Source organism: Lactuca virosa, chromosome 1, assembly GCF_052849685.1.
Source record: "Lactuca virosa cultivar CGN04683 chromosome 1, Lactuca_virosa_CGN04683_v6, whole genome shotgun sequence".
Taxonomy (NCBI): domain Eukaryota; kingdom Viridiplantae; phylum Streptophyta; class Magnoliopsida; order Asterales; family Asteraceae; genus Lactuca; species Lactuca virosa.
In genome coordinates, this window is record NC_136426.1 from 112,986,784 (window position 1) to 113,013,031 (window position 26,248).

At 39.8% G+C, this 26,248-nt stretch overlaps 1 protein-coding gene across 1 annotated transcript; it reads right to left on the reverse strand.

Annotated features, from left to right (window-relative positions):
• Window positions 1–23,212: 23,212 nt before the first annotated feature.
• Window positions 23,213–25,589, reverse strand: LOC145156833 (UDP-D-apiose/UDP-D-xylose synthase 2-like). The gene is made up of 9 exons (XM_079076067.1): window positions 25,173–25,589; window positions 24,764–24,856; window positions 24,525–24,632; window positions 24,317–24,431; window positions 24,098–24,231; window positions 23,897–23,998; window positions 23,726–23,818; window positions 23,512–23,647; window positions 23,213–23,431 (listed from the first exon to the last, which is right to left on the reverse strand). The coding sequence occupies exons 1-9, from the start codon at window positions 25,449–25,451 to the stop codon at window positions 23,319–23,321; spliced, it is 1,173 nt and encodes a 390-aa protein (XP_078932193.1). The 5' UTR covers window positions 25,452–25,589; the 3' UTR covers window positions 23,213–23,318.
• Between the last annotated feature and the right edge of the window lie 659 nt (window positions 25,590–26,248).

Here is a 26,248-nt window from a genome sequence, read left to right on the forward strand (position 1 = left end):
TCACGCTATATAGGAGGGTGCAGATCATACAAGATTATGGTGGTGGTCACATTGGCATTCCAAATTAAGATGTTGTTTTGTTACCCGAGGAACCGGGTCGGCGGGTGAGGCCACGTAGAGAAAATGTCCAAGAGGAACCGTCGGTAATCCCGGTTGATGATGAAGTACCTATGGATTGGTATAACATGGAGCTACGGAGGTACCAATATGATCTCGGGAGGAGCATGAACTACCATAATGAGTCATTTGTTCATTTGTTTAACCAATTGAATCTTGCGCCAATGGATGGACCCGGGTACCCATATGTGCGAAGTTGGGACGAGCGGATAAGTCAACACCAAAGTGGAGCCGGAGGAAGTGGGGGTGGAGAAGATGAAGAAGGAGATGAAGATTGAATATCTTTTTATTTTTATTTGTTTGGTTTGGTTAAAGACAATTTTTATTTGCTTTTGTGTGTTTTTGTTTGATGCTAGAACTTATAATTAGGACTATGAAGGATTTTTTTAGTTTTCCTTTCCTATCACTTTTGTCTTTGTTTTTGATCTTTTCAGTTGAGGATAAGGAATGCATGCGAGAGTATAGAGTCAAGGCTAACCAAGAGAAAAATCAAGTCTAGGCGAGAGAGAAAACGAAGTTTTGAGTCACGTTATGAGTCCGATTGAGTGAAGAGTTATTGAGTGTTTATTTACTGAATAAAAATGAGGGAAAGTGTCATTTTGATATTACCCACATACCTCAGAAATGGACCAGAGCAGAATACAATTTTTTTCACACAGTGGTCTACTCGCCGAGTGCACCTTATGGACTCGACGAGTCCAAGTTAAAATTCACGACTTTTCTGCCAATTACGCTACAACTCGGCGAGTTTGCATATCTTCTCGACGAGTTGCTCATTCTTCTACTATCAAGCTAATGATTTGATGACATTTGATACGGGCATTGGTTGTATTCTTTGAAAATCATTTTCTGAGCGTTTCCGAGACTTTTTCCTGCATTGTTATAGCTGTCAACCGCACGAGACGAATCACACCCGAGGCATGGATGAGTTGTTCCCATGTCTAAAGTCAAATGAAGAAGGAGCTTTAAATGAAGAATATCAACCTCGCCACCACTATCCCAGGGGAGTTTGTTCCAATTCCCTCTTTACTTTGTTATTTTCTTTATCATGCATAATATGCAATAGGGACATTGCATAAATTAAGTGTGGGGTAGGGGGTTGGTTATTTTAGTTAAATTTTGAAATTTTTGAAAAAATTTGCATAAAATTGCTAGGGTTAATTCAGAAAATTTTGGGTAAAAGCAATTAGGAATCATGCTATTATTATGTTTGATGATTTCATGAAGACCCAAATGTTTAGTTGAGCCTATACACGTTATAATGCATTTGTGGCCCCCTTTATTCTAGTGAACTCATGGGACAAAAACACAACCTTGCTTAGTTTGAGGGATGAAATATGTTTAGCATCGTGTACTTGAAATGTATCCATGAAAACTAATATCTTTAACCAGTAATGGTTGAAGTTGAGCGACCCTACTTAAGCATGTAGATATTGAGTGAAAAAAAAGTGAGTTACATGTAAAGAAAAAAAAAGAGAGAGAATTACAAGAAAAAGTTATAAGAATTTTGGAGCAGTCAAAGTGTGAAAAATTAAAGATCAAAATTCTGAAAAATCAAAAAAGTTGAAGATACCAAAAATCAATCAAGAAGGTGGTGAATTCGAAGAAATCAAGATCAAATTATCAAAGAAGTGAAGAATTCCAAAGAGCTCCGTAGTGGTATCAAAATTGTATTTTTCTAGATTATGTATGCTTGGGTTGCTTGACCAAAAATACGTTGAGGTTAAGAGAGTTTTATGTGGATGGATTCGGAGGGATGCATAAAATGAGCATTGTTCAAAAGAAGTGGGCGAGTGTTTATGAGGATTGTTAGTATTTAGAATTGAGGGGGGTCTTTAGGAAAAAATTTAGACACAAATGCATGCGTTGTGGTCTTGGCATAATGGTTGGGTTTGATTGGGATTGTTTTATGTGATGCTAGTATGTTTAAAATTAAGTTTTGCTTGGGGGCAAGCAAAAGTCAAGTGTGGGGTATTTTGATATGTGCATATTTAGCTATATATTTCGTATAGAATTTTAATACTTTTTGGCTAATTTATTGCAATTTATGGACAAAAGTTACTTAATTATGTTTAAATTGTATTCTCAGCCTAAAAGATGTGCTCGGAAGCAAAAGGAAGCGGGAAATGCAATCGGGAGCTCGGGGATTGAAGAAAGAAGAAAAAGAGTCAAAATCCTGAAGAACTCGACGAGTTGGATGCCTACTCGACGAGTCCACACGAACATTCACGAAGTAATAGAAGTCCTTGTTGTACACAAATTTTTAATGAGGGACTCGGCGAGTAGCCTCTGTTTTCAGAAATCTATAAATAGGAGTCAATTTCCCGAAACTAAAGCCTTGGCTGGAACCCTTGGGGATTAAATTGCGACTGGAGGTGCAGCTGGAGCTCTGGAACTCGTGGAACAACCCTAGCTTTCAATCTTGAGAAGATCAAAGGAAATTTAAGTTTACTCTTTACTTAATCTTTTGTTTGAACTATGTGTGAACTATTAGATCTCGTTTTTGAGCTACTTTCTGCCGTAATCATGAGTTAAAACTCATATCTTCTGTTTAGGGTAGATGAATTTATGACTATGGTTTGATTTTGTGGTTGGATTAATTGAATTTGGTGAGTTTTGTTTTGTTAAGCTTGTTGAAGAACCGTATGTGTTAACAACAATTATTTTCTGTTAATTAACAAGTATATTAAGCTGCATGAACATCTCTTAATTGCTTATCTCATATGATTTATGTGAAAACATTTTTATGTGCCTAGGAATAGCGAACGTGAAACTAGGGTTAACTAGAAAATATGTAAGTTAATGTGTGAGCTTGTGTGACGAACCATCAACAAGAGGTTAATTAAATTAGTAATTTGATTAGCTAACTACAAGTCTTACTTAACCCGAATCAATAAACTAGGAAATTTATTAGTTTAATTACTTGATCACTGCTTGAATTAATTTGTTTTCTAAGGATTAGTAATAGCGAACGTGAACCTAATCACATTAATCAGTAGCCAATAACAATTAATCCATTGCACTTGCCATAAAATCAATCATAGGAGTAAATGAATCGAACCTAAACAGAAGTCTCCTTTAATATTGAATTTAGTTGATTTTTATTTGTTTTAGTTGTTAATTTCTTTGTTTAAGTGTTAGATAAGTGTTTAAGTTTCTAGTCTCGCAAAACTAGATAAAACCTATTTTCTTTTATTAATTGTTTTTTTTAGATAATTTAGTAGTTAGTTTATTTACCGTTCCCTGTGTTCGATACCCTGCTTGCTTAATTATACCACCGATTGACAGGTACACTGCCTTTTGTGTGTCTAAATCATATTTAAAAAGTAGGATTAAAACTAGTGAAATAAACACACATCATATGTTAATCCGTAAAATTGCACATTATGTTTTATATGTAGTTAGTGGAGCGTGTGTGGTTAACCGACACTAATAGTGACTATAAAGAGTAATAATGAGCATCTCGAAAATTATCATTGTTAATGGTGCGCGTGTGGTTAACCGACATATTAATTGGAGATGATAAATGTCATCGAGAGTGCCAAGCATATTTGTATGGTTATTCACATCTTGTTTATGATCCTCGACATCTCAGTCTCAAATAGAAGAGCATAATCTGAAATTAAACATGTCATTAATAAAATTCAATGAATCTAAAAAAGATCTAGGAATTTCATAGTTCGAAATTGGTGAATTGATTTTACCTACCTTTCATAAATTCGAAATAAGATTACGACATCCCTCTTCTTAATTATGAATTGTTATATTGGATCCTAGCCTTAAATATCAATTATGGGTTAAAATATTAATGATTATTGTCATCTAACTAAAACTTCTTTTTCTCTATGGATATCTACTTCTAGTGATGCTTCTGCTTCTCAAAACTCTACCCACAACTTCTCGCTTCTCTCGATCGTGTCTAATGTAACATTGGATGACACTAACTACAATGATTGGATGTGTAACATCAAGATGGATCTTCGATACGAGGGCAAATATTATGTCCTTGAGAAACAAATCGTTGAGATTGATGAGGCCACTGCTAATCCTGAAGAAATAGCCTCTTACAAGAAACATTATGACGATGCGACTAAGGTTGCTTGCATCATGGTTTCCACTATGATTCCTGAGTTGCAAAAGTTCTATGAGGACTACTGGCCATACGAGATGAACTTGAATCTTGTGGAAAAGTTTCACAAGAGAGCTCGTCAAGAAAAGTATGAGGTCGTCAAAGCTCGAATGGCTTGCAAGTTGAAGGAAGGAGAGTCAGTCTGCAATCATGTGCAAATGATGGAGAGATATGTGAAGCGTCGTGAAAGGAAAAATGTGAATTTTGATGAGGAGTTAGCCATAGACATGGTCTTTAATTCCTTTCCACCTTGTTATGATCAGTTCATTTTAGCTTATCATTAGAACAATACAGAAACCACATTGGCCTAACTCCACAACCTATTGCTAACGGCTGAGTCAGGAATGAAGAAGAATCAAACTCCTACCTTTACTAATGCTTATGTCCTTGCCATTGGGAAAAACAAAGGAAAGAAAAGGAAAGGTGCTCCTAATCAAAACTGGAAGGGCAACGCCCATGTTGGGTCATCTAGAAGAGGCCCAAAAGCGAATCCTAGTTCTAACATTCCTTCTATTAGTGATCCCAAAGATGTCATTTGCTTCTATTGCAATGATAAGGGCCATTGGAAACGAAGTTGTCTAGAGTACTTGCAGGGCATCAAGGATGGCAAAGTGAAGCGATCGTCGGTAGGAATTTATACTATTCAAACTAATAACTCACAACCTACTCATTCTTGGGTCCTTGATACAGGATGTGGTTTTCATATTGGTTCTGATTTGTAGGGACTAAGATAAACTGAAGAAGTGGAGCATGGAAGGATGAATCTAATCATGGGCAATAGGCGATCTTCTCATGTTACCAAGATTGGAACTTATAGTCTTATGCTTAGTAGTGATGTTAGATTAGATTTAGTTGATTTTTGCTATTCGTCAGAAATGACGCGAAACATTATTTCTTTCCATGCACTTTTTAGACAAGGTTTTCGATATTCATTTAATGATTTTAATGGATTGATTTTGGTTTATAACAATGGTAGTTTTATGTTTGAAGCTTTACCTTGTAATGGTGTGTATAAAACTATGATTTGTGTTGATAGCTTAGGTGATAGTGTATTTCATATTGATTCGTCTAATGGATTAGATGATGAATGTGTGTGGCGTTGTCGTCTCTGACACGACGCTACCCACGCATCACCCAACTCCAAAAGTATGGAGTGTTGGAATCATTTGACTTAAGGTCAGATGATGAATGCGAATCTTGTCTTTTTGGGGAAGATAACAAAATCACCATTCACTGGATCTTGTGAAATAGGTGAGGTTTTGTTGGATCTCATACACACAGATGTGTGTGGACCCTTCAGATTCACCACTAGGGATGCTAATCGATTTTATGTGGCATTTACAGATGATTATAACAGATATGGTTATATCTACTTAATCAAACAAAAATCAAATCCCTTTGAAAAGTTTAAAGAGTTTAAACATGAAGTTGAGAATCAATTAGGCAGGAAGATAAAGATGCTCCGATCTGATAGAGGCGGAGAGTATCTTAGTATCGAGTTCCACAATTATCTCAAGGAATGTGGAATTGTTTCATAATGGACTCCTCCTAGGACACCACAACCTAATGGTGTGGCTGAGAGGCGTAATCGGACCATGTTAGACATGGTTCGTTCCATGATGAGTCGATCTTCTCTTCTCATTTCTTTCTGGGGGTATGCCTTAAAGACAGCCGCCCATATCTCTTCTGAAACTCGAATCGGCACCGGTCGGCATATCTCTTTTGCCGACTTTGAGCGGTCTGCAATCTCTCTCTGATCTGCTGAATCATCTCCGTCGTATGAAGGACCACCTCGGTCCGCCCCATAACCCTGTGACCAACCTCGCCCCAGCAAACCGGGGTACGACATCTCCGCCCATACAATAGCTCAAAAGGCGGAGCACCAATGTTGGAGTGAAAACTGTTGTTGTAGGAGAACTCCGCAAGAGGTAAGACTCCAAGGTCCCACCAAAATCGATGACGCATGCCCACAACATATCCTCAAGGGTCTGTATCGTCCGCTCACTCTGGCCGTCAGTCTGCGGTTGGTAAGTCGTGCTGAAGTGCAACCTCGTGCCCAGTTCCACATGGAACCTCTGCCAAAAATGGAAAGTGAACCGAACATCACGGTCTGAAACAATGGAGATCGGGACTCCATGGTGAGCAACGATCTCGAAAATATACACATCGGCCAACTTCTCAACTCTCCCGAATTGCCAGGAAGTGGGCACTCTTGGTCAATCGATCCACGATGACCAAAATAGCATCGAAACCCTTTGTCGTCTTTGGCAACTTGGTGATGAAATCCATCGAAATCTAATCCTATTTCCACATGGGAACCTCCATAGCCTGCATATTGCCATGCAGTCTCGGATGCTCGCCCTTGACCATCTTGCAGGTCATGCACCTCTCCACGTACCAGGCTATCTCCCTCTTCATACACGACCACCAATAGCTCAATCTCAGATCCCGATACATCTTGGTGGCCCCCAGATGGATAGAAAAACGAGAGTTATGAGCCTCCTCCAATACAATCTGTCTGATCCCACCAAACATCGGAACCCAGACCCAACCACAACGGGTCAACAATCCAAGACTATCCGGAACAAATCTGGCAATCTCACCCCTGATCCTACCTATCTTCCAATTCTCTTCCCAAACACCCTCGGCCTAAGCCTCCCTAATCAATTCCAAAAGCGGCGAATCCACTGATATCCTCATACACGATACCCCATCTGAAGACCTAGCCGACTTGCTGCTCAACGCATCCGCCACCACATTCGCTTTACCCAGATGGTAAAGGATCTCGCAGTCATAATCCTTGACTACGTCCAGCCACTTGCGCTGCCTCATGTTCGGGTTAGGCTGATCCATAATATGTCTCAAACTCTTATGATCCGTGTAGATAGTACAACAGACCCCATAAATATAATTTCTCCAAATCTTGAGGGCAAAAACCATTGCCCCCAACTCCAGATCATGCGTGAGATACCTCGTATCGTGCGACTTCAGCTACCACGAAGCATATGCTATCACCCGTCCTCTCTGCATGAGGACCGCCCCCAAACCAGTGATGGAAGCTTCATAGAATACCACGAAATCCTCAATTTCCTCTGGGAGGGTCAAAACTAGGGCCTCACATAATCTCTGCCGAAGGGTCTCAAATGTTGTCTGCTGCTCAGGGCCCCATCGGAAATCCACCCCCTTCATCGTCAGATGTGTGAGGGGTACTGCAATCTTGGAGAAATCATGAATGAATCTCCGATAGTACCCTGCCAAACCCAAGAAACTCATGATATCGAAGGGAGATTTCGGAACCTCCCACTGCATCACAGCCTCGATCTTGGCCAGATCGACCAATATCCCATTCTGATTAACGAGGTGTCCAAGGAACTGAATCTCTCGTAACCAAAACTCACACTTCGAGAACTTAGCATAAATCCGTTCTCGCCACAAAACCCCTAGAAGCTCACGAAGATGCTCCTCATGCTGCTCTCTGGTCTTGGAATATACCAAGATATCATCAATAAATACAATAACCGAACGATCGAGCATCGGCCTGCATACTCGATTCATCAAATCCATAAATACCGTAGGCGCATTAGTGAGCCCAAATGGCATCACCACGAACTCGTAATGCCCATAACGAGTCCAGAATGCAGTCTTCTCCACGTCCTCCTCTCTCACCCTGACATGATGGTACCCGGACCTCAGATCTATCATGGAGAACCAAGATGCACCCTGAAACTGATCAAAGAGATCATCAATCCGTGGAAGGGGATAACGGTTCTTCACCGTTAGCTTGTTCAACTCCCGGTAATCAATACACATCCGGTATGAACCATCCTTCTTCTTGACGAGCAAAATTGGCACTACCCACGGAGAACTCTCGGTCTGATGAACTGCTTACCTAGCAGCTCCTGCAGCTGAGATGACAACTCCTGCATCTCAGGTGGTGCTAAACGGTACAGCGCCTTGGCAATTGGGTGCCCTCTCCATAGATAACCAGTTCTTCCCCACTTGGGGTTCGAACTACCACGCGTTAGCCCTCACAATCAATCATAGCACCAAAACGGTTCAACCAACCCATATCCACAATCACGCAGACATCCCCCATGGGGATAGGGATCAAATTGATCGGATAAGGCACCCCGAAGATCTCCAGAACGCAACCTTGAGATACTGATGATTCATCAACCTCGTGTTCGTTTGCGATACAAACTTGCAGCGGACACTCTAACTCCTCAATGGGAATATCAAAATCTCTGTTGAACGATCGAGACACAAAATACCAACTCACACCGAGTCAAACAACACTAGAGCATGCAAAAAGTTCACTGGAAATGTACCAAGTCACAACATCAGGAGCTACTCTGGCCTCCTCGGCAGTAAGCTGGAAAGAGCGACCTAGAGCCCTCGGGGGCTCTGCCTTGCCCTGACTCCCATCAGTGATCCTCAAAGTAGTCGGCACGGGAGCTTGTGTCGGCCTAGTAACAAGCGATGGGCAGTTGGCCTTCACATGGCCAACCTAGTCGCAATGATAACAAATCCTGGAACTGAGTGTTGGGGCTTGCTAGCGGCAATCCCTTGCCAAATGGCCCTGCCGGCCACAATTTTGGCACCCAGAAGATGATCACAAGCACCCTCATGCACCTTGTCGCACTTCGTACAAGTGTGGCCCTTCCGGCCCCCAGATCAGACATCATCGATCTTGAACCGCTTTGGCGCAGGCTGCGACTGCGTCGGGGTCGGCCTCTGCTCCCTCGTCTGCAAATCAATCTCAATCTCACGCCGCCTGGCGGCCTCCTGCATCTCCAACAAAGTACCATAACGCTGGTTGGAAACAAACTGTCTGATCTCTGTCTTGAGCATGCTTAAGTAATGGGTCATCTGAGCCTGCTTAGATGCAGCAAACTCAGGACAAAACATATCCCTCTCCGTGAGCATCTTGGTGATCTCCATCACCGTCTCAGAGCCCTGCCTCAAATCCAGGTACTCCTCGGCTAACCTCTCACGCTCCACCAACGGCACATATCGGGAGCAGAACATCTCATAGAACTACTCCTAAGACACAACAGCTCTATGCTCAGATGAATATGAACTAGTAGCAAGCCTCCACCAATCCTTCGTTCCTGTCCTGAGGAGGTTCAGAGAGTACCTGACCTTCTGGTCAGCTGGACAAGAACAAGTGAAGAAACATCCCTTCACATTAGATAGCCACCTCATGGAGATGATCGGGTCCTACCCCCTATCGAAAGTCGGGGGCTTCATATTATCGAAGTCCCAATACTAAAAAACCCGACCCGATCCAACCCCTGCAGCTGCAACGGCTGTAGTGGCAACAACAGCAGTAGTCTCAGACAAAGAAGCATAGCGCTCATCAAAGTACTCAATCATGGCAGTCTTGATATACCCAAACATCTCTGGCAACTTAGCTCGGAAACGAGCAACAACCTCCTCCTGCAGAATCTCCCTGATCCTGTCATCAAACACAGCTGACTTACCCTGACGCCCAACTCCTGATCCCAAACCAGACCTAGCCTCAACTCGACGCATAGTTACCATATTGAATATAAACTAGGAGGATATCAGATAATATGCATATCGTAACGGGGAACCAACTCCCAACAAAGACCTATGGGTTGTGACTTTCTTGTTACGCGTACAGGTATTGTGCTTTCAGTAGTACGGGCCCATAACACCTTCCACACCTACCCGTATTTGTCTCAGAGGATCATCACAACGCCCTAACAATACTCACTAGCATATGAAAACACTCAATCCTCATTCCCTAGAGGAAAGGCTAAATATCTCAAAACTAACCGACTGACCCCACACAACTCATCCATGAAACTACCACCAACCCTGCAGCACTCGTGTATGATAACCATACATAACACTGGACCCTATAGACAGTCGAATATCTGATCCTACCCTAAGCCCTTCATCAAACAAGAACAGTAAATAAGGCAAGACCAAACATTCTCATGCTATAAAATCTTAGTTATGCATGACCATGATGCATACACTAAGCAACTACAGTAATGATGTCACTTCCATTAGAGAAGAACCCTAGGCTATCAGACATCATATAATTAGACAATTCTATCATGCAAAATCCTGAAGATCCCCAGCCTATCACTAGCATGTCGTTCTAACATATCACAATATCAAATAACAATATGGTATTTTGGGATCTACTTACTGGCTCCGACTGATGTACACATCGCATCCTCCTTGATTATTTTTGAAAACCATTTGAAAAATCATTTAAAAATATTTTTCCTTAGTTTGAGACTGGATTCACACGATTTTTCCTCCAATTCACTCAAACCAAGGCTCTGATACCAACTTGTAACATCCATAAAATTCATGAAAAATTTAAACTTTTAAAACAACCCATAAATCATCATTGTTTACAAATAGTTTTCAAAACAGGTTTAATATCATAGTTTTCCCAAAATCATAAAATCAAAACTCGATGAGGTGCACGATCACGCCTTCGCCTTCCCACGATCCTCCAAGGTACCTGAAACATAATCCAAAATTGTAAGCTCAAAGCTTAGTGAGTTCCCCCAAAATACCAATACACAAACAAATAGCACAAATATAATAACAACATGCAATGGGTCCACAACTAACAGATTGGATTACCCCTAAGCCCACATCATAAGTCTTGCTTGCCCTCTGGGCCCACAGCTTATGTTTGGCTTGCTCCCCGGCCTGATCATTCCTTGGACTGAATACCACTAAGCCCTCAGTAAGAGTCTGGCATGCCCTTCCCGGCCCTCAGCTTGTATCTGGAATGCTCATGAGCCCTCGGTATGAGTCTAGCATGCCCTCCCCGGCCCTCAGCTCATATTTGGTATGCTCCAAGGTTTGTTGGCAACAACACGAAGCAGTACAACGTCAACCCAACCTACATAATTGTTGGATTAGTGTCTAAGCCCGTAACTATATTTGGTATGTACTTGACCCGGTTGTGCATGGTCCTTTTGGGTTGCCTTCACCAAAGCAACTTGACAAGGTAATTTAAAGAAAGAGAGAGGATATTATGGTTTATTAATATATTATAAGAATAATATATTAAAGGAGAAATCATATTTATTTAATTAGTATTAGTCATAAATTAATTAGGAATTAATTTGGTGACTAAAAGAGATTAATTAAATAAAGGGGCTTAAACTGTCAAGTGTGTGATAGTTGAGTTTTGGGCTGGGAAACCTAATGGACTAAGGGGGAACGAAATTATGATGAAGGATCATCATATTTTCGTCCAAGGCCCTATTCCAGAAGGTTCCTTGGGCTGCTTGGTCATTAAGTTGTCCATTAGGGTTTAGACTGAAACCCTAGCAGCCTATAGTATAAATAAGACCCATAGGATTCAATTTTCGGCCACTTGCTTCCCAAGAGAAACCCTAGGCCGAAATTAAGGATCCTCCCTCCTCTCTCATAGTTTCCTTCTTGCTTGTGGTGTTTGTAAGCCATTAGAGGAGTTGCACTTGTGACTCTAAGCTCCAAGAAAGAAGATTCAAGCTTCCATTGAAGAGGTAAACATCTAGATCTGATGTTATATGTTAATTTCAAAATTATGTATGCTAGATTAGGGTTTATAAGTCTTGGATTCATTGCATGTACAATAGAGAAACCTAGATCCAAGCATTAGGGTTTGTATGAGCACATAGGATTGTTCTTATGCATAAAACCCATCAGTGGTATCAGAGCCATGATTGGTTTCTGTTGTATGTGATGTAATTGTCGAATCCTTGCTGAAAATCGTTTTTCTTGCCTCTGCCCGACCCAACTCGGCGAGTCCAGTGAGTGACTCGGCGAGTCGGAGCATCAGACAGAAGGATTTTCGGATTTACTTGATGTTTTGATGAAGGATAATTGCCTTAAATGTTTTTAACTGATAAAATTCGATTTTTATTGTTATTGAAAGATTATCCTTGCCAAAACACAAGATAATTACCAATTGATTAGATAATAAATTCCTTATATGATTAAAATTGATTATTTGAATTAATTGGGTAACTTATCTTGCAAGAAATTGAATTAGGTCAAATATAGATAATCACTAAATTAATTGTTTGATTTATATTATTTGTTATTTGATCCCTTGTGTTTTGAAAAGTTCAAAACTCGCCCTCAAGTTTTGAAATTTAATTTTTGATTAAAAGTTTAATTTTGAAAATTTTAAATTTCAACCCTTAGAATTTTACAAGTTTAAAATTCAATCTTATACTTTAACTATTACAAGATTAATATATATATATATATATATATATATATATATATATATATATATATATGTATAAGAATAAGCTAGTCTTATCGCTAGTAGGCCTCATTCACGAAGCCAGTCTATAAGGTGGGTATAAGGTTGCTGCCTATAAAATGACGCTTAATGGGTGTACACTTACACTCACCGCTTGCTTGACTGGTGGAGGGTCGTTAGCCGAACGGATAGGATAGGGCACTTAATTCCTCATTATAAGTATAATGGAAATATTAAAGAAACTACATTGTTTTATAAATTCCCAATCTTAGTTACTTTAGGGTAAAATGTGAAAATGATGCTATTCCATGGAATTACACTTTGTACCCCTGTCAAACGTTAGTGGAGCGTGCATGGCTAACCGGCACACTAATTTGGGATTGACATTGGTGACTAAGGGTGGCTCGATGTTTATCATAGATCAATGGAGTGTGTGTGGCTAACCGGCACATTGATTAGGTGATAGAGACATTGGGTGCACCATGTTGATTCGCATGGTTATTCACAACTTGTTTGCGATCCTCGGCATCCCAGTCGCAAATTTGAAGTGCATATCGAGATTTAAACATGCCATTGAAATGTTTAATGAATCTCAAAAGAAATCTAGGAATTTTCAAATACATTTAAAACTTAATCTCTTTTCGTTTTTCATGGTGAAAATTAGTGAATCGTCATTCACTTACCTTCAAATTATTTACTTTTAGATTACGGCATCCCTTTTCTAAGTTGTAAATAATGTTGTTGGATCCTAGCCCTAATTTCTCATTTGGGTGTTTAATTGGGGATTCATTTCTAATCAAACTTTGTTTCTTTCTATTTCAGATGTCTAACGCAAACGCAAACAACAACACTTCTGGGTCATTCTCGTTGATGAACCTGTGTCAAAAAGTGATATTTGATGGGTCGAACTTCAACGAGTGGATGAGATACATTCGCATGATAACTCGCTACGAGGACAAAGAATATGTCCTCGATTAGAAACTAGAAAAGATCAACCCAGAAGAAGCTACTCCTGAAGAGATGGCCGCCTTTGAGGCCCACGAGCGTGATGCTACGAAAGTTCATTGCATCATGCTGTCCACCATGAACCTCGAACTCCAAAATTCCTATGAGAACATGTATCCATATAAGATGCATCAAGATTTGCTGGACAGGTACCACCAAAGCGCGAGGCAAGAGCGCTATGAGATCATTACCAACATGATCACCGCTAGGATGGGGAGTGGAGAATCCCTAACTGCTTATTTGCAAAGAATGCAAAGGTATGTTGATCATCTTCTCAAACTTAATGTTAAGTTTGATGAGGATTTGACTATCGACATCATCCTCCACTCCTTGCCTTCCTTCTACAACCAGTTCAGAATGACCTACCATATAAACAAGGAAGAGGTCACCCTGAGTAAACTTCAAGGGCTCCTGAGGACAGCTGAGAGCAACCTCAAGGACAAATCTATTGCATCATCCTCTACTGTAGTTGCTCCTGTGTTGGCAATCGGCCAAGGAAAGGGTAAGAAGAGGAAGGCTCCTTCTAAGAACCACCAAAAGGGTAAGACCTAAGATGGTTCCTCTTCTAGTGGGACCAAAGCAGGTTCTGTTAAGCCCTCTTCTGACCCCAAGGAAGCAGAGTGCTTCTATTGCCACCAGAAGGGCCACTGGAAACGAAGTTGCCCTAAATATCTGCAGGATATTAAGGATGGGAAGATAAAGCCCACCTTTGCAGGTATGTATTTAATTAAATCTAATAACTCATCACTTGCTACTTCATGGGTCCTTGATACTGGATATGGTTACCACATTTGTTCTGATTTGCAGGGGCTAAGAGAAAGTAGGGAAGTGGAGCATGGAAGGATAAACTTGATCATGGGAAACAAGAAGTCTTCACCAGTCACCAAGATCGGAGTTTATTCCTTAGTGTTGAGTAGTGGATTAGAGCTAGATTTAAATAATTGTTGCTATTCGCCAGATATGGCAAGGAACATCATTTCTTTTCATGGATTGTTTAGACAAGCTTTCAGATATTCGTTTGATAATAGTAATGGTTCTATTAATGCTTATTTGAATGGTTTTTTTATTTCAATGCATTACCTTGTAATGGGATGTATGAATATGTGTTAATTATAGATAATTTAGGAAATGATGTTTTGAATATTGATTCGTCCACAAGTTTGGACAAAGCATGCTTGTGGCATTGTCGCCTTGGCTATGTTAACAAGAAACGCATAGCCCAACTCCAAAAGGATGGAGTCTTGGAGTCATTCGACCTTGGGGACGATGACGTGTGTGAGTCTTGTTTACTTGGGAAGATGACCAAGTCACCCTTTACTGGCACATGTGAAAGGGGTGAGGGTGTATTGGATCTCATACATACTGATGTATGTGGACCCTTTAGATCCACTACAAGGGACGCTTGTCGCTTCTACGTGACTTTTACAGATGATTATAGCAGATATGGATATATCTACTTAATCAAGCAGAAGTCAGAAACCTTTCAAAAGTTCAAAGAGTTTAAGAATGAAGTAGACAATCAGCTGGGCAGGAAAATCAAGATGCTTCGATCTGATCGAGGAGGAGAGTACCTGAGTCTTGAGTTTCACGACTATCTAAAAGAATGCAGAATAGTTTCGCAATTGACGCCTCCTAGAACGCCACAATTGAATGGTGTGGGTGAGAGACGTAATCGAACCTTGTTGGACATGGTTCGTTCTATGATGAGTCGTGCTTCGTTATCAATCTCATTCTGGGGGTATGTCTTAGAGACTGCCGCCCATATCCTTAACTTAGTTCCCACCAAGAAGGTTGCCAAAACACCTCACGAGATGTGGACAGGGAAAGCTCCCTCGTTAGCACATATCAAGGTTTGGGGTTGTGAAGCTTTCGTAAGACGAGAGACTCACGACAAGCTAGAACCTCATAGTGAGAAGTGTTATTTCATCGGCTATCCACAGAAGTCTTTTGGCTATCTCTTCTATAGACCAAGTGACAATGTTGTCTTTGTTGCTAGGAGAGGGGTTTTCAGAGAGAGAGAACTCATAAGTCAAGGAGACAGTGGGAGTCAGATTGACCTTGAAGAGCTTCAAGAGTCAGGAGATGAAGGAACCTCTGACACTGGCATTCAACCTGGGGATGAAACTCCTGTTGAACCAATTGACCAGTCCTTACCTCTTATACGTTCGAATAGAGTTAGTGTTCCACCCCAGTTTTATGGTTTCCATATTACTATTGACGGGGATACGTTTATTAGTGATAGTACACTAATAAATCTGGACGAACCTAATAGCTACAAGGAAGCCATGGCAGGCCCAGAGTCTGCTAAATGGAAAGAGGCAATGGACAGCGAGATTCAGTCCATGTATGACAACCAAGTTTGGAACTTGGTTGATAATGTACCTGGTCGTAAGACATTCGGGTGCAAGTGGATCTTCAAGAAGAAGACAGACATGGATGGGAAAGTGCACACTTATAAAGCGCGATTGGTCGCGAAGGGCTTTACTCAAACTCCTGGAGTTGACTATGATGAGACCTTCTCGCCAGTTGCCAAGATAAAGTCTATTAGGGTAATGCTCGCAATAGCTGCGTTTCATGATTATGAAATTTGGCAGATGGACGTAAAAACTGCTTTCCTAAATGGGAAGTTGGCTGAGGATGTCTACATGAATCAGCCAGAGGGTTTTGTCGATGCGAAGCATCCCAATAGGGTGTGCAAGTTTGAAAAATCCATTTATGGATTAAAGCAAGTGTCTCGCAGATGGAATCTTTGTTTTGACGAGAAGGTCAAAGAGTTTGGTTTTCTGCGAAGCGAAGATGAGTCGTGTGTGTATGTCAAGGCCAGTGGGAGTATAGTGAGCTTCCTCATATTGTATGTCGATGACATACTACTCATAGGAAACGACATCCCAACCTTGCAGGAGGTCAAGTCCTGGCTTGGGAAGTGTTTCGCTATGAAGGACCTCGGAGAGGCTGCGTATATTCTGGGAATAAGGATAGTGAGAGACAGAAGTAAGAGACCGATAGAATTCAGTCAGGATACATACTTGGAAAAGGTACTAAAACGTTTTAGTATGGAAAATTCCAAGAAAGGGGAGTTGCCAATTCAATGCAATACCAAACTGAGTAAGACTCATAGCCCGAGTACAGAGGCAGAGATAGCTGATATGAGCCGAGTACCTTACGCTTCCGCAGTTGGCTCGATTATGTACGCTATGACCTATACTCGCCCTGATGTGGCCTTCGCTTTGAGCATGGTCAGCAGATATCAAGGGAACCCTGGTAGAGCACATTGGATTGCTGTCAAGAATATTCTTAAGTACCTACGAAGGACCAAGGAATGGTTTCTAGTCCTCGGTGGGAGTGATGACTTAAGGGTGCGAGGGTACAGTGACGCTACTTTTCAGACGGATCGGGATAATTACCGATCGCAGTCGGGCTGGGTCTTTACCTTGAACGGAGGAGCAGTGACTTGGAAAAGTTCCAAGCAAGAGACCGTAGCTGATTCAACGTGCGAATCAGAGTACATTGCGGCAAGAGAGGCGTCAAAGGAGGATATATGGTTGAAGAACTTCATAGGAGACCTTGGAGTTATGCCATCTATAAAGGAGCCCATGGAAATTTTCTGTGATAATGAAGGAGCGGTTGCCTTGACCAAGGAACCAAGGGATCATGGCAGATCTCGACATATCGACAGGAAATACCATTTTATTATACATCGGGTAGAAGATGGACTCCTCGTTGTGAAGAGGGTATCGTCAGAAGATAACCCAGCAGATCCCCTTACAAAGGGACTGTGTAGGGTCAAGCATTTGAAGCACGCTAGGAGCGTTGGGCTAAAGGACGATATTAGTTTAGATTAGATAGGTAGGAAACTTGTAATGGATAATTTTGTATTCAACATTTAATGATTAAATAAAGGTGTGTTATTTATAAGAAAGTTATTATCTTGTGTTGATTATTTATCTATTGTTTCGATTTTGCATGTTTTGACTTCCTGAATAATAGGATTATTCGAACAGTCCACAATCGCTCATATGTTGGAAGTAGATATGAAAGAAGATTGTCATAAATATGTTTGTAGATTGTCTAAAAGGTTTTAGACATAGCAAAGGTTTGCTACAAAGTTTATGAGTGCTTATGAAATATGTTTTGAGCATTGGAATAAACCCACACTTGCTGGTATCACTTCATGAAAGTTATCATAAGTGATCGCAAGATGATAATATCATATAATCTTTAAACCTAGAGATATGGTTATTGTTTGCTAGTTGATTATGCATTGATAATACGAAAACACATCAGTAACTTGATGTTATAAAACGTATTACTGTGTGTAATTTAGCTAGTAGATAATAAAAGCATATACCCACACTTGCTGGTATCACTTCACTACTACTAACACTGCTCCCAGCACTACTCTCATCACTCAGAGTCCCACAAAGCACAAAGCAAGTAGCATTCAGACAAAAGGGAAATCTAACCAGAACATAATCAAGCAATTCTATCCACACAACAAGAATCTGTACTAGCATGCGATGCTAAGCTCATATAGTCAGGCATAACCTAAACATGCTATCCTATTACTATCTACTCAATACTAGCATGTAATTCTCATAAGCTGAAACACATAAGGCAGGCACATAAGGCATCATTCCTAGATCCTTAGCCCTATTCTAGCATGCTGTTCTAAGAAGCTGATAAACATAACATAAACTTGTATGGGTACTTTGGGGAATACTTACTTGAGCTCGGCCGGTCGCGCACATCACACACTTCGTTCTTTCTCAAAACCCCTTTAACTTATCTTTTAGAAAACCATTTTCTTGTAAAAATCTTTTAATCCCTCGATTTGAGTCCAGACACCCCCGAGGGTGTGTCCGAATCCCTCAAACCAGGGCTCTGATACCAACTTGTAACATCCCAAAATTTAAGACCAAAAATTTCATTTGTAAATAAGTTGTTACATAAACCATCAGTATAAAAACATTCATAATAATATCTCGTGTCAAGCCAAAGTGTCAGTAATCAAAACATATTATCATAAAACCATATCAGAGTGTGATCCCAAAGATCTCATGTGCGGAAAACGTAGTGTGATGCGCTGCGATCGAGCCGGCTCCTTTCCTTGAAAACAAAGTACCTGAAACCAAAACTGAAAACCGTAAGCACGAAGCTTAGTGAGTTCCCCCACATACCACATACCATACATATCAACTGATCCATACATGCCATACGTAACCATGAGCCATACATAACAAACGTATCCATAATCAAGTAAGGTGCTATATGCCAAACATAGTCTTACGGTTATGCCACGGGCCGCACGTGGTCTTCCTGGTCAAGCCTGGGGCCACTCCCTGGGTCTTACAGACAAGTGCCAAGGGCCACCCCCTGGTCTTTCATGCAAGTATCACAAAGACAACTATACAGACTACTCTACTAGGCCACTCCGCATATAGTGTGCCAGGAGCCACCCCCTGGTCTTTCATACGCAATAGCATACAATGCGCCAGGAGCCACCTCCTGGTCTTTCATACATATTGCCTAGGGCTAACCCCCGGGTCTTCCTATCATACATAATAACATACTATGTGCCAGGAGCCGCCTCCTGGTCTTTCATGCATAATGCCTAGGGCTAACCCCCGGGTCTTCCTACCATACATAAACCAAATGGGTCGGCATTGTGGCCGTAGACCCATACAATCAGTGATGAGACTCACCTCACACTGCTGAACTTTGCTGATAACCCTCTGGCTGCTGTCCGTCCACTTTCTGAACGGCTGCTCCACTAACTCCCCGAGCTACTAATATCAATAAAGCACTTAGTTCCAAACTGAACTCTAGAAGTCAAACTAAGTCAACTCTGGTTAAAGTCAAAGTCCTGGTCAAAGTCAACATTCCAGTTGACTCGACTCGCCGAGTCAACCCGAAGACTCACCGAGTCCTTAAACTCAGAAGCTCTCAAAATACGACCCAACTCGCCGAGTCACCCCAGGACTCGTCGAGTTCAACGATCTCTGAGTCCCATCCTGTCCAACTCACTGAGTCACCACTCAACTCACTGATCCGCGTCTTAACCAGAAGAGGTTGGGGGTTCTGCGACCTAACTCGTCGAGTCCAAGAACAGACTCGCCGAGTCCTAGGCAATCTTCAACAGACTCGCCGAGTTGTTCTTCCAACTCGCGGAGTCCATGCACCTATTCATACAACTCGTCGAGTACACCCATGTGACTTGCCGAGTCTCTCCAGTTCTCAATCCATACAGTGGCTCTTCGAGCCATGCAGGGGCTCCAATCCATAAATCCACTCTTCTACAGTCTATCTCCTACATAAAGTTTCAAACTTTACGTGAAACCAAGGAGATATAAGCCCAAAACACTCTAGGGCTAGGGTTTAAGACAAAGGGGCTTCACCAATGACTCATTGACTGCTGCTTTAAGACATTCTGGACCATCACAGCCCTAGATCTGAAGTAGCAATCTATGATCTAAGCCCCAAACCCAGAATAGACCTCAATCTTGCCAAAATAGCCCCAAATCTCATTCAAGAATAGATCTAGATGCAAAAAGGGTGAAGGTAACAGCTTATTACCTCCAAGATGACCTCCCACTGAAGATTAATCCAAATTTCTGCAAACCCCCTTGATCCAAGCGTCTTGATCTTCAAGATCTCTTCACAAAACCACTTATCTAAGCTCCAAATTGCTTCCAAGGACTCTCACTCACAATTTAGGGTTTCTGGATCTCAAAAGGGTAGCCAAGAGGCTGGGGAAGGGATGTAATGTTCTTTAAATAGGGCACAACCCTCGGGATTAGGGTTTTTCTCGTCCAGACCAGACTCGCCGAGTCCACTAGCCGACTCGCCGAGTCGGTCACTTACTCTATGCCCCGGATCCAGCTCCGACTCGTCGAGTTCCTCCCTGGACTCGACGAGTTGACTCTTGACTTAGAGCCTTTCCTTTCTTTTCTTGGTCTTTCTGATTCTGGGTGTTACAACTTGCTTCCCAAGAGAAACCCTGGGCCGAAATTAAGCATCCTCCCTCCTCTCTCATAGTTGCCTTCTTGCTTATGGTGTTTGTAAGCCATTAGAGGAGTTGCACTTGTGACTCTAAGCTCCAAGAAAGAAGATTCAAGCTTCCATTGAAGAGGTAAACATCTAGATCTGATGTTATATGTTAATTTCGAAATTATGTATGCTAGATTAGGGTTTATAAGTCTTGGATTCATTGCATGTACAATAGAGAAACCTAGATCCAAGCATTAGGGTTTGTATGAGCACATAGGATTGTTCTTATGCATAAAACCCGTCAACAATATGTCGACATATAACAGATAACATCATAAACAGATAAACAGACAGTATCACAGGTAGTCCTACAGATCTACCAAACTAGCATATCAAAACTAGCATGCATATCTATTCCATACTTTAGCATATCAACAATATTAGGTTATCAACCGATGGGCCGGCCTTGGTGCCTTCGACCCGAAAGTATAGTGAGGAAAACTCACATCACAAGTTGAACAGAATAATAGCATGCATATCTATACCATACTTTAGTACGGCCTTAGATGAGACTAAGTGTGCACTTCGTACCTCCAAGGCCGTACTAAAATTTTGTATTTAGTGAAAAATATGGTTATAATATAAATAATACATATTTTGACGTAACATTATGGCTAAAATGTATATATATATATATATATATATATATATATATATATATATATATATATATATATATATATATATATATAAGAACTAGTATTTAAAAAAAACATGGTTTTTAAATGTAAAATTGTGTTCATAGTTTCAAATGTAAAACAAATTATATTGTTTCAAATGAAAAATGTTCAACACCGACGGAATTGAAAGAATGAAGTTTGCTTCAAAAAAAATTGGAATGTCAAATTGAAAAAAATAAAATAAAATAAAAGCTTAGTATCTTTTGTGTCATTTTTTTCAATTTTGACACAACATCATGTCAAGTTAGCACCACATAACCAAATAGTGTCATGTAAGTATGTCACTTCACCAAAGAATGACACGTAAGTATGTCACTTCACCAAAAAACTTGCCGACTAAACTGTAACAAAAAGCAACAGTGTCAAAATCTATTTTTTTAAAAACATTGTGATTTAAGTGTATTTTATCCTAAAGTGTATGTAAGATGTTTATTTATCTTTGTCTATTGATCATATTGTGATACTCTTGTATGTCTCGCTTACTTTGAACTTTTTAAATGTTAAGCACTTGATCGGTTATAACATTTATCCATAACTTGTTTTCTTAAATTGAATTTTGGTTTTAAAATAAACTTTTATTTTAAAAGATTGTTTCAAATAACTCATATGAAGGATGTTTCATTTGGTTATAACTAATTTGGTCAACAATTAATCCATAGAGTGTTAGAATTTGTTACCTCGAGTATAAGGATCCTCTGATATTGGAGAATAATATTCATGATTAATTAGTTACATCTATCTATCGGTATCCGCACATATCTCGAGAGACTCTTGCCACCCAACCAACTGACCAACATTAATCTTCCTTTTTGACTTGATTGAACCCATTGATCGTCAGGGGAGAAAGAAGGTAAGACGATGATTTCTAGAGTGGGGAGGAGAGTTGACTATGATTTTTTTTATAGAACAACTTACATATATATCACTACTCTAATGTTGCATCATAAACGTGACTTGAACATCCAACATTTGGCTATTGGGCACTTATTCGCCCTTTTGATATTGTTAGACCTACGGCTCTTTGGTAGCTGGTAGCTGATTAGCAATGTATGCTTATTATGTTTTTCTTTTTATACATATACTAGTCGGTGGGTTTTTTTATCATGACTTATTAATTACATAAATTACTTTATTAAATAAACTATAATATTTAATTTAACAAATAAACTCTTTTATTTACTTATTTCACTTTTAATCAATAAAACAATCAATTGTTTACTTTTCTGTTTTAATGTGTAATAATAAGCTTATCTCTTGCAAATATATTATCTATTTCATTCCATTTAAATGGTTTTTTGTGTGTTACTCCATAAATACAGTAAATTTTTTATTTCTTTCACATTCGATCCAACAAACATGACATACACATCATGGTGTACCTCATGATGCAACCTCGAGTGTGGTGGCTTTGGCTTCAATGTTGTGTAACCCTCCCCCTTGTGGTATTTTTCAGGAAGACAAGAAGTTAGACGCAATTGATGACGACTTCCGTTAACTCAACATGGTAGATGGGGGGAACCCCCTTTTTCTTTGTTTTCACAATATATCAATGTCAGCGATAAAGTGGGAATCCTGATTGTGGAGCATAAGTGGTCATTAGGTTCAATTTCTTTTTAGGTAAACCTTTTCATCTCAGATGTATATTCGCGTTCTTGATGTCCTAATCCCTAAATATCCATAGAAATTAAAGTTAGGTTTGGAGATGTGTTTGGTTGTTTTGATTCAAATGTTCATGCCTAATAGCTGTTAAGACATGACAAGTAATAAACGGGTTACATTAAATTGGTAAATGACATCTAATAATGGGTTGGAATGTAGAGTCTGAAGCAACAGAGTGTAAAGAAAATTAAAATATGATATGCTTGTGTTTTTAATATATTATGTGACAATAAATTAATAAATTATGACATGGTCCAAGACCTAAATACGACATTTAATGAAATACCGAAAGACAACAAACTAAAAGAAAAGCAAAAGTAGCAAAAGCAAAACCCAATTTTTTTTTTTGGTGGTGACAATTCACAGCACATAAAAACATTATACAGGAAAAGCTGAGTTTTAAAAGCACACATCACTAACTGTCTTAACTAGCTACTGCTTTTGCAACGGATTGCTTCACTGCTTCCGCATATGTCCTGTGTTGATAGGTAAGTGTCGATTCCAGCAAATCCCAAAGCGATGTCTTCGGATCCCAACCTATCAATTACAAAAATAAATCAGATTACCAAAAATAGCAGGTAACTGGTAGCTGGTAGCTGATAACTGATAAAAGGTACCTAATTGTTTGTTAATAATGGTCATGTCTGGAATTCTCTTGTCACTATCATCATAGCCTTCACCATAAAACTCTTTGGAACTCACATCAACAGTGGGAGTCTCTATTGAATCTTCACCACTTACTTTTGAATACACCTGCCACATGCAATAAAAATGGAATGTTAGGACCAAACTTCCTTTCCCAAAATACCCTTTTCAATAACAAAAAATTACCTTAGTCATCATTTCAGCAAGCTGCCTCACTGTAACTTCATTGTTGGGGTTCCCAACATTGAAGATATGACCATTAGCTCTAGCAGGATTCTCCTGTGAAGAAAATAGTCAAGAATGAGATTCTTCTTTGATTGAAATTAAGAGTGTTGTAATAACTAGTAAGTAACATACAATCATTAAAAGAACAGCTTCAATGGCATCCTTGATATAGACAAAGGTCCTTTGAGATTCACCACCATCGACTAGCTTCAAAGGCTCACGTCTGAGAAGATTCTGTGAACCAAAAGAATCCATTTTTTTTAATACAGATAACGATTAAATTGATTAATTAAATAGATAAAATTCAATGATATGGTGAAACATGTTACATACATTACTAAAGCAAGCAAGAACCCTGGGAACACCTTCACTGGGACCATCAATCCCTGGAATGAAATCCATCCTAGGGCCGATCCAGTTGAAAGGTCTAACAATGGTGAATTCAAGACCATTTTCAGCACCCTCAGCTGCAAAGAAAACCAAAGTCATGAGAGGAGAATTCCATGGTGAATTCAAATATTAAATGAGAGATGAAAAAGAATGTGTTTATACCATAGATTAGCCTCTCGATCAATTGTTTTGCACATGCATAAGACCACCTTTGTTTCTCAATTGGGCCAAAAATGCAAGGGGATGTATCTTCTTTAAGGATATAGTAAGCAGGATCCTGTAAATTGTTATGATCCAAGAAAAAAAAAAGGAGTTAATAAGTAAGGATGATTGAATAATGCAGTTAACTACTCTAAATCTGAATTCTAACCTGTCGCAAGGGGCTATCTTGGGGAAGATAGCTACCAATGGTTTTCCCGTATACTTCACAAGTAGAGAAGTGAATGAGCCGCTTGTTATTCTCTGAACAGTACTTGACCTAAAAGATGAAGATCAGATTAACGATTAGAATTGGTTGAAATCATCGAACATTAGAAACAGTAGAAGTGTTTATTATGTAGAGAAAATGAAAAATATGTCGAATCAACGATACAGAAACGTGAATCATACCACAGGGAGAGCGTCGATGAAATTACTGTAGATCGTGTCAAGAGGACGCGTATTGTAGTCCGCCGGTGTGCAGATCGCGGCTAGATTTACTGTCTAAATCAACAAAAAAAAATGAACTCAATCATTCGGTCGAATACGTGTTATTGAATACTATCTCCGCAAAGTACTAGCAGCCATTAACATGTTCTAATGGATTCTTTCAGTACTTTACGCTTCAAGCATGGAACACGCACACTATCTTTGACCAGATTCTAGAGGTATTCAACTAACAGCTTAACGAAATCCACATCCTCACTCTTAAATTGAAGAAGATAATAATGCAGATCCAAGAGGATTAATAACTCAGAATAAAATCAAGGATTGAAAAAAGAAAATTAAACAAATCTAGAAATGCAATTGAAGGTTTTACCAGATCGGAGCACTTGATAAGACCTTCGAGGCGCGAATCATTCTTAATGTTGAGACGGTGGAACTGGATGCGACCAGCCCAAGGAAGGGAATCCGGCCCCTCTAGAAGGTGTTTGATCTTGTCATTGTAAACGTCCACCGCCAAGACAGTGTGCGGCGTCTCCGTCAACAATTTCTCGCACAAGTGTGAGCCAATGAATCCACCGGCACCAATCATGCATATTGTGAAGGGATTTATCGTATTTCCGTCCAGATCTACCCTCGCCGACGATGCCGCCATGCTATATCTCCGGGTATGAGTAGCTTTCTGCTAGATTTTCTCTCGATGGACTGGATTTGATCGGATATGGCGTCGTCGGTGATGGAGGAAGGTATTTAAAGCAGTGAGAAAAAAGAGGGAGAAAGGTTTACGCAGGGTGTGTGGGCCACATTGCTATTAATTGTGGTTAATTCGATATTTGTGATCCGTGTTCTCGCGCGTATACAAACAAAATGCTACTCTCGAGTCTCGATTTGGTGATGCCGCGTAGATTTTAACAATTGTCGGTTCGATATTGCCTGAAGTAAAACGTTTTCTTATTACAGAAATTGAAATCTTTTTTTTTTAACATAGTAAAAATCAGAAAAATGATTATAACAGATATAATTTCTTCAGGCCATTATCTATGAAAATATAAGTGACTTATAATTTTTTTCATTTTGTAGAATTTTGCACGTCATCGTTTGCAAAAAGGGCAAAATTTAGGTGGTATGCGAAAGAAAAAAATTTAGAAATTAATAATTTTTTTACGGTCAACATTTGCGAAAATCTGAGTGATCTGTGATTTTTTATTATTTTTTTTTTGTTTGTCATTATTGTGATCGGAAGAACCCACGTTGTTTGATGATCGTTATAAAGTGCATATGCGAAAGTTATAAAGTTTTTTTTTCATAACTTTTATTGAACAGCCTATTTTAAAGCTAAAAAGTATAACTTCCTTGCATCCTAATTATAAATGTAATATGTTTATAGATAGATTTTTTTATAAATATCACAATAAAAAAGTCAACTAAAACGGAGTTTGTATGCAAATGTTA

Bases quoted from the DNA above. Each gene is read 5' to 3' on its own strand.
- LOC145156833 (XM_079076067.1), bottom strand. From the start codon at position 25,451: ATGGCGGCATCGTCGGCGAGGGTAGATCTGGACGGAAATACGATAAAT. The intron at 24,633-24,763 runs GTATGATTCACG...TTCATCTTTTAG, and splicing joins TCATCGACGCTCTCCCTGTG to GTCAAGTACTGTTCAGAGAA. The intron at 24,432-24,524 runs GTTAGAATTCAG...AACAATTTACAG, and splicing joins AAGATAGCCCCTTGCGACAG to GATCCTGCTTACTATATCCT.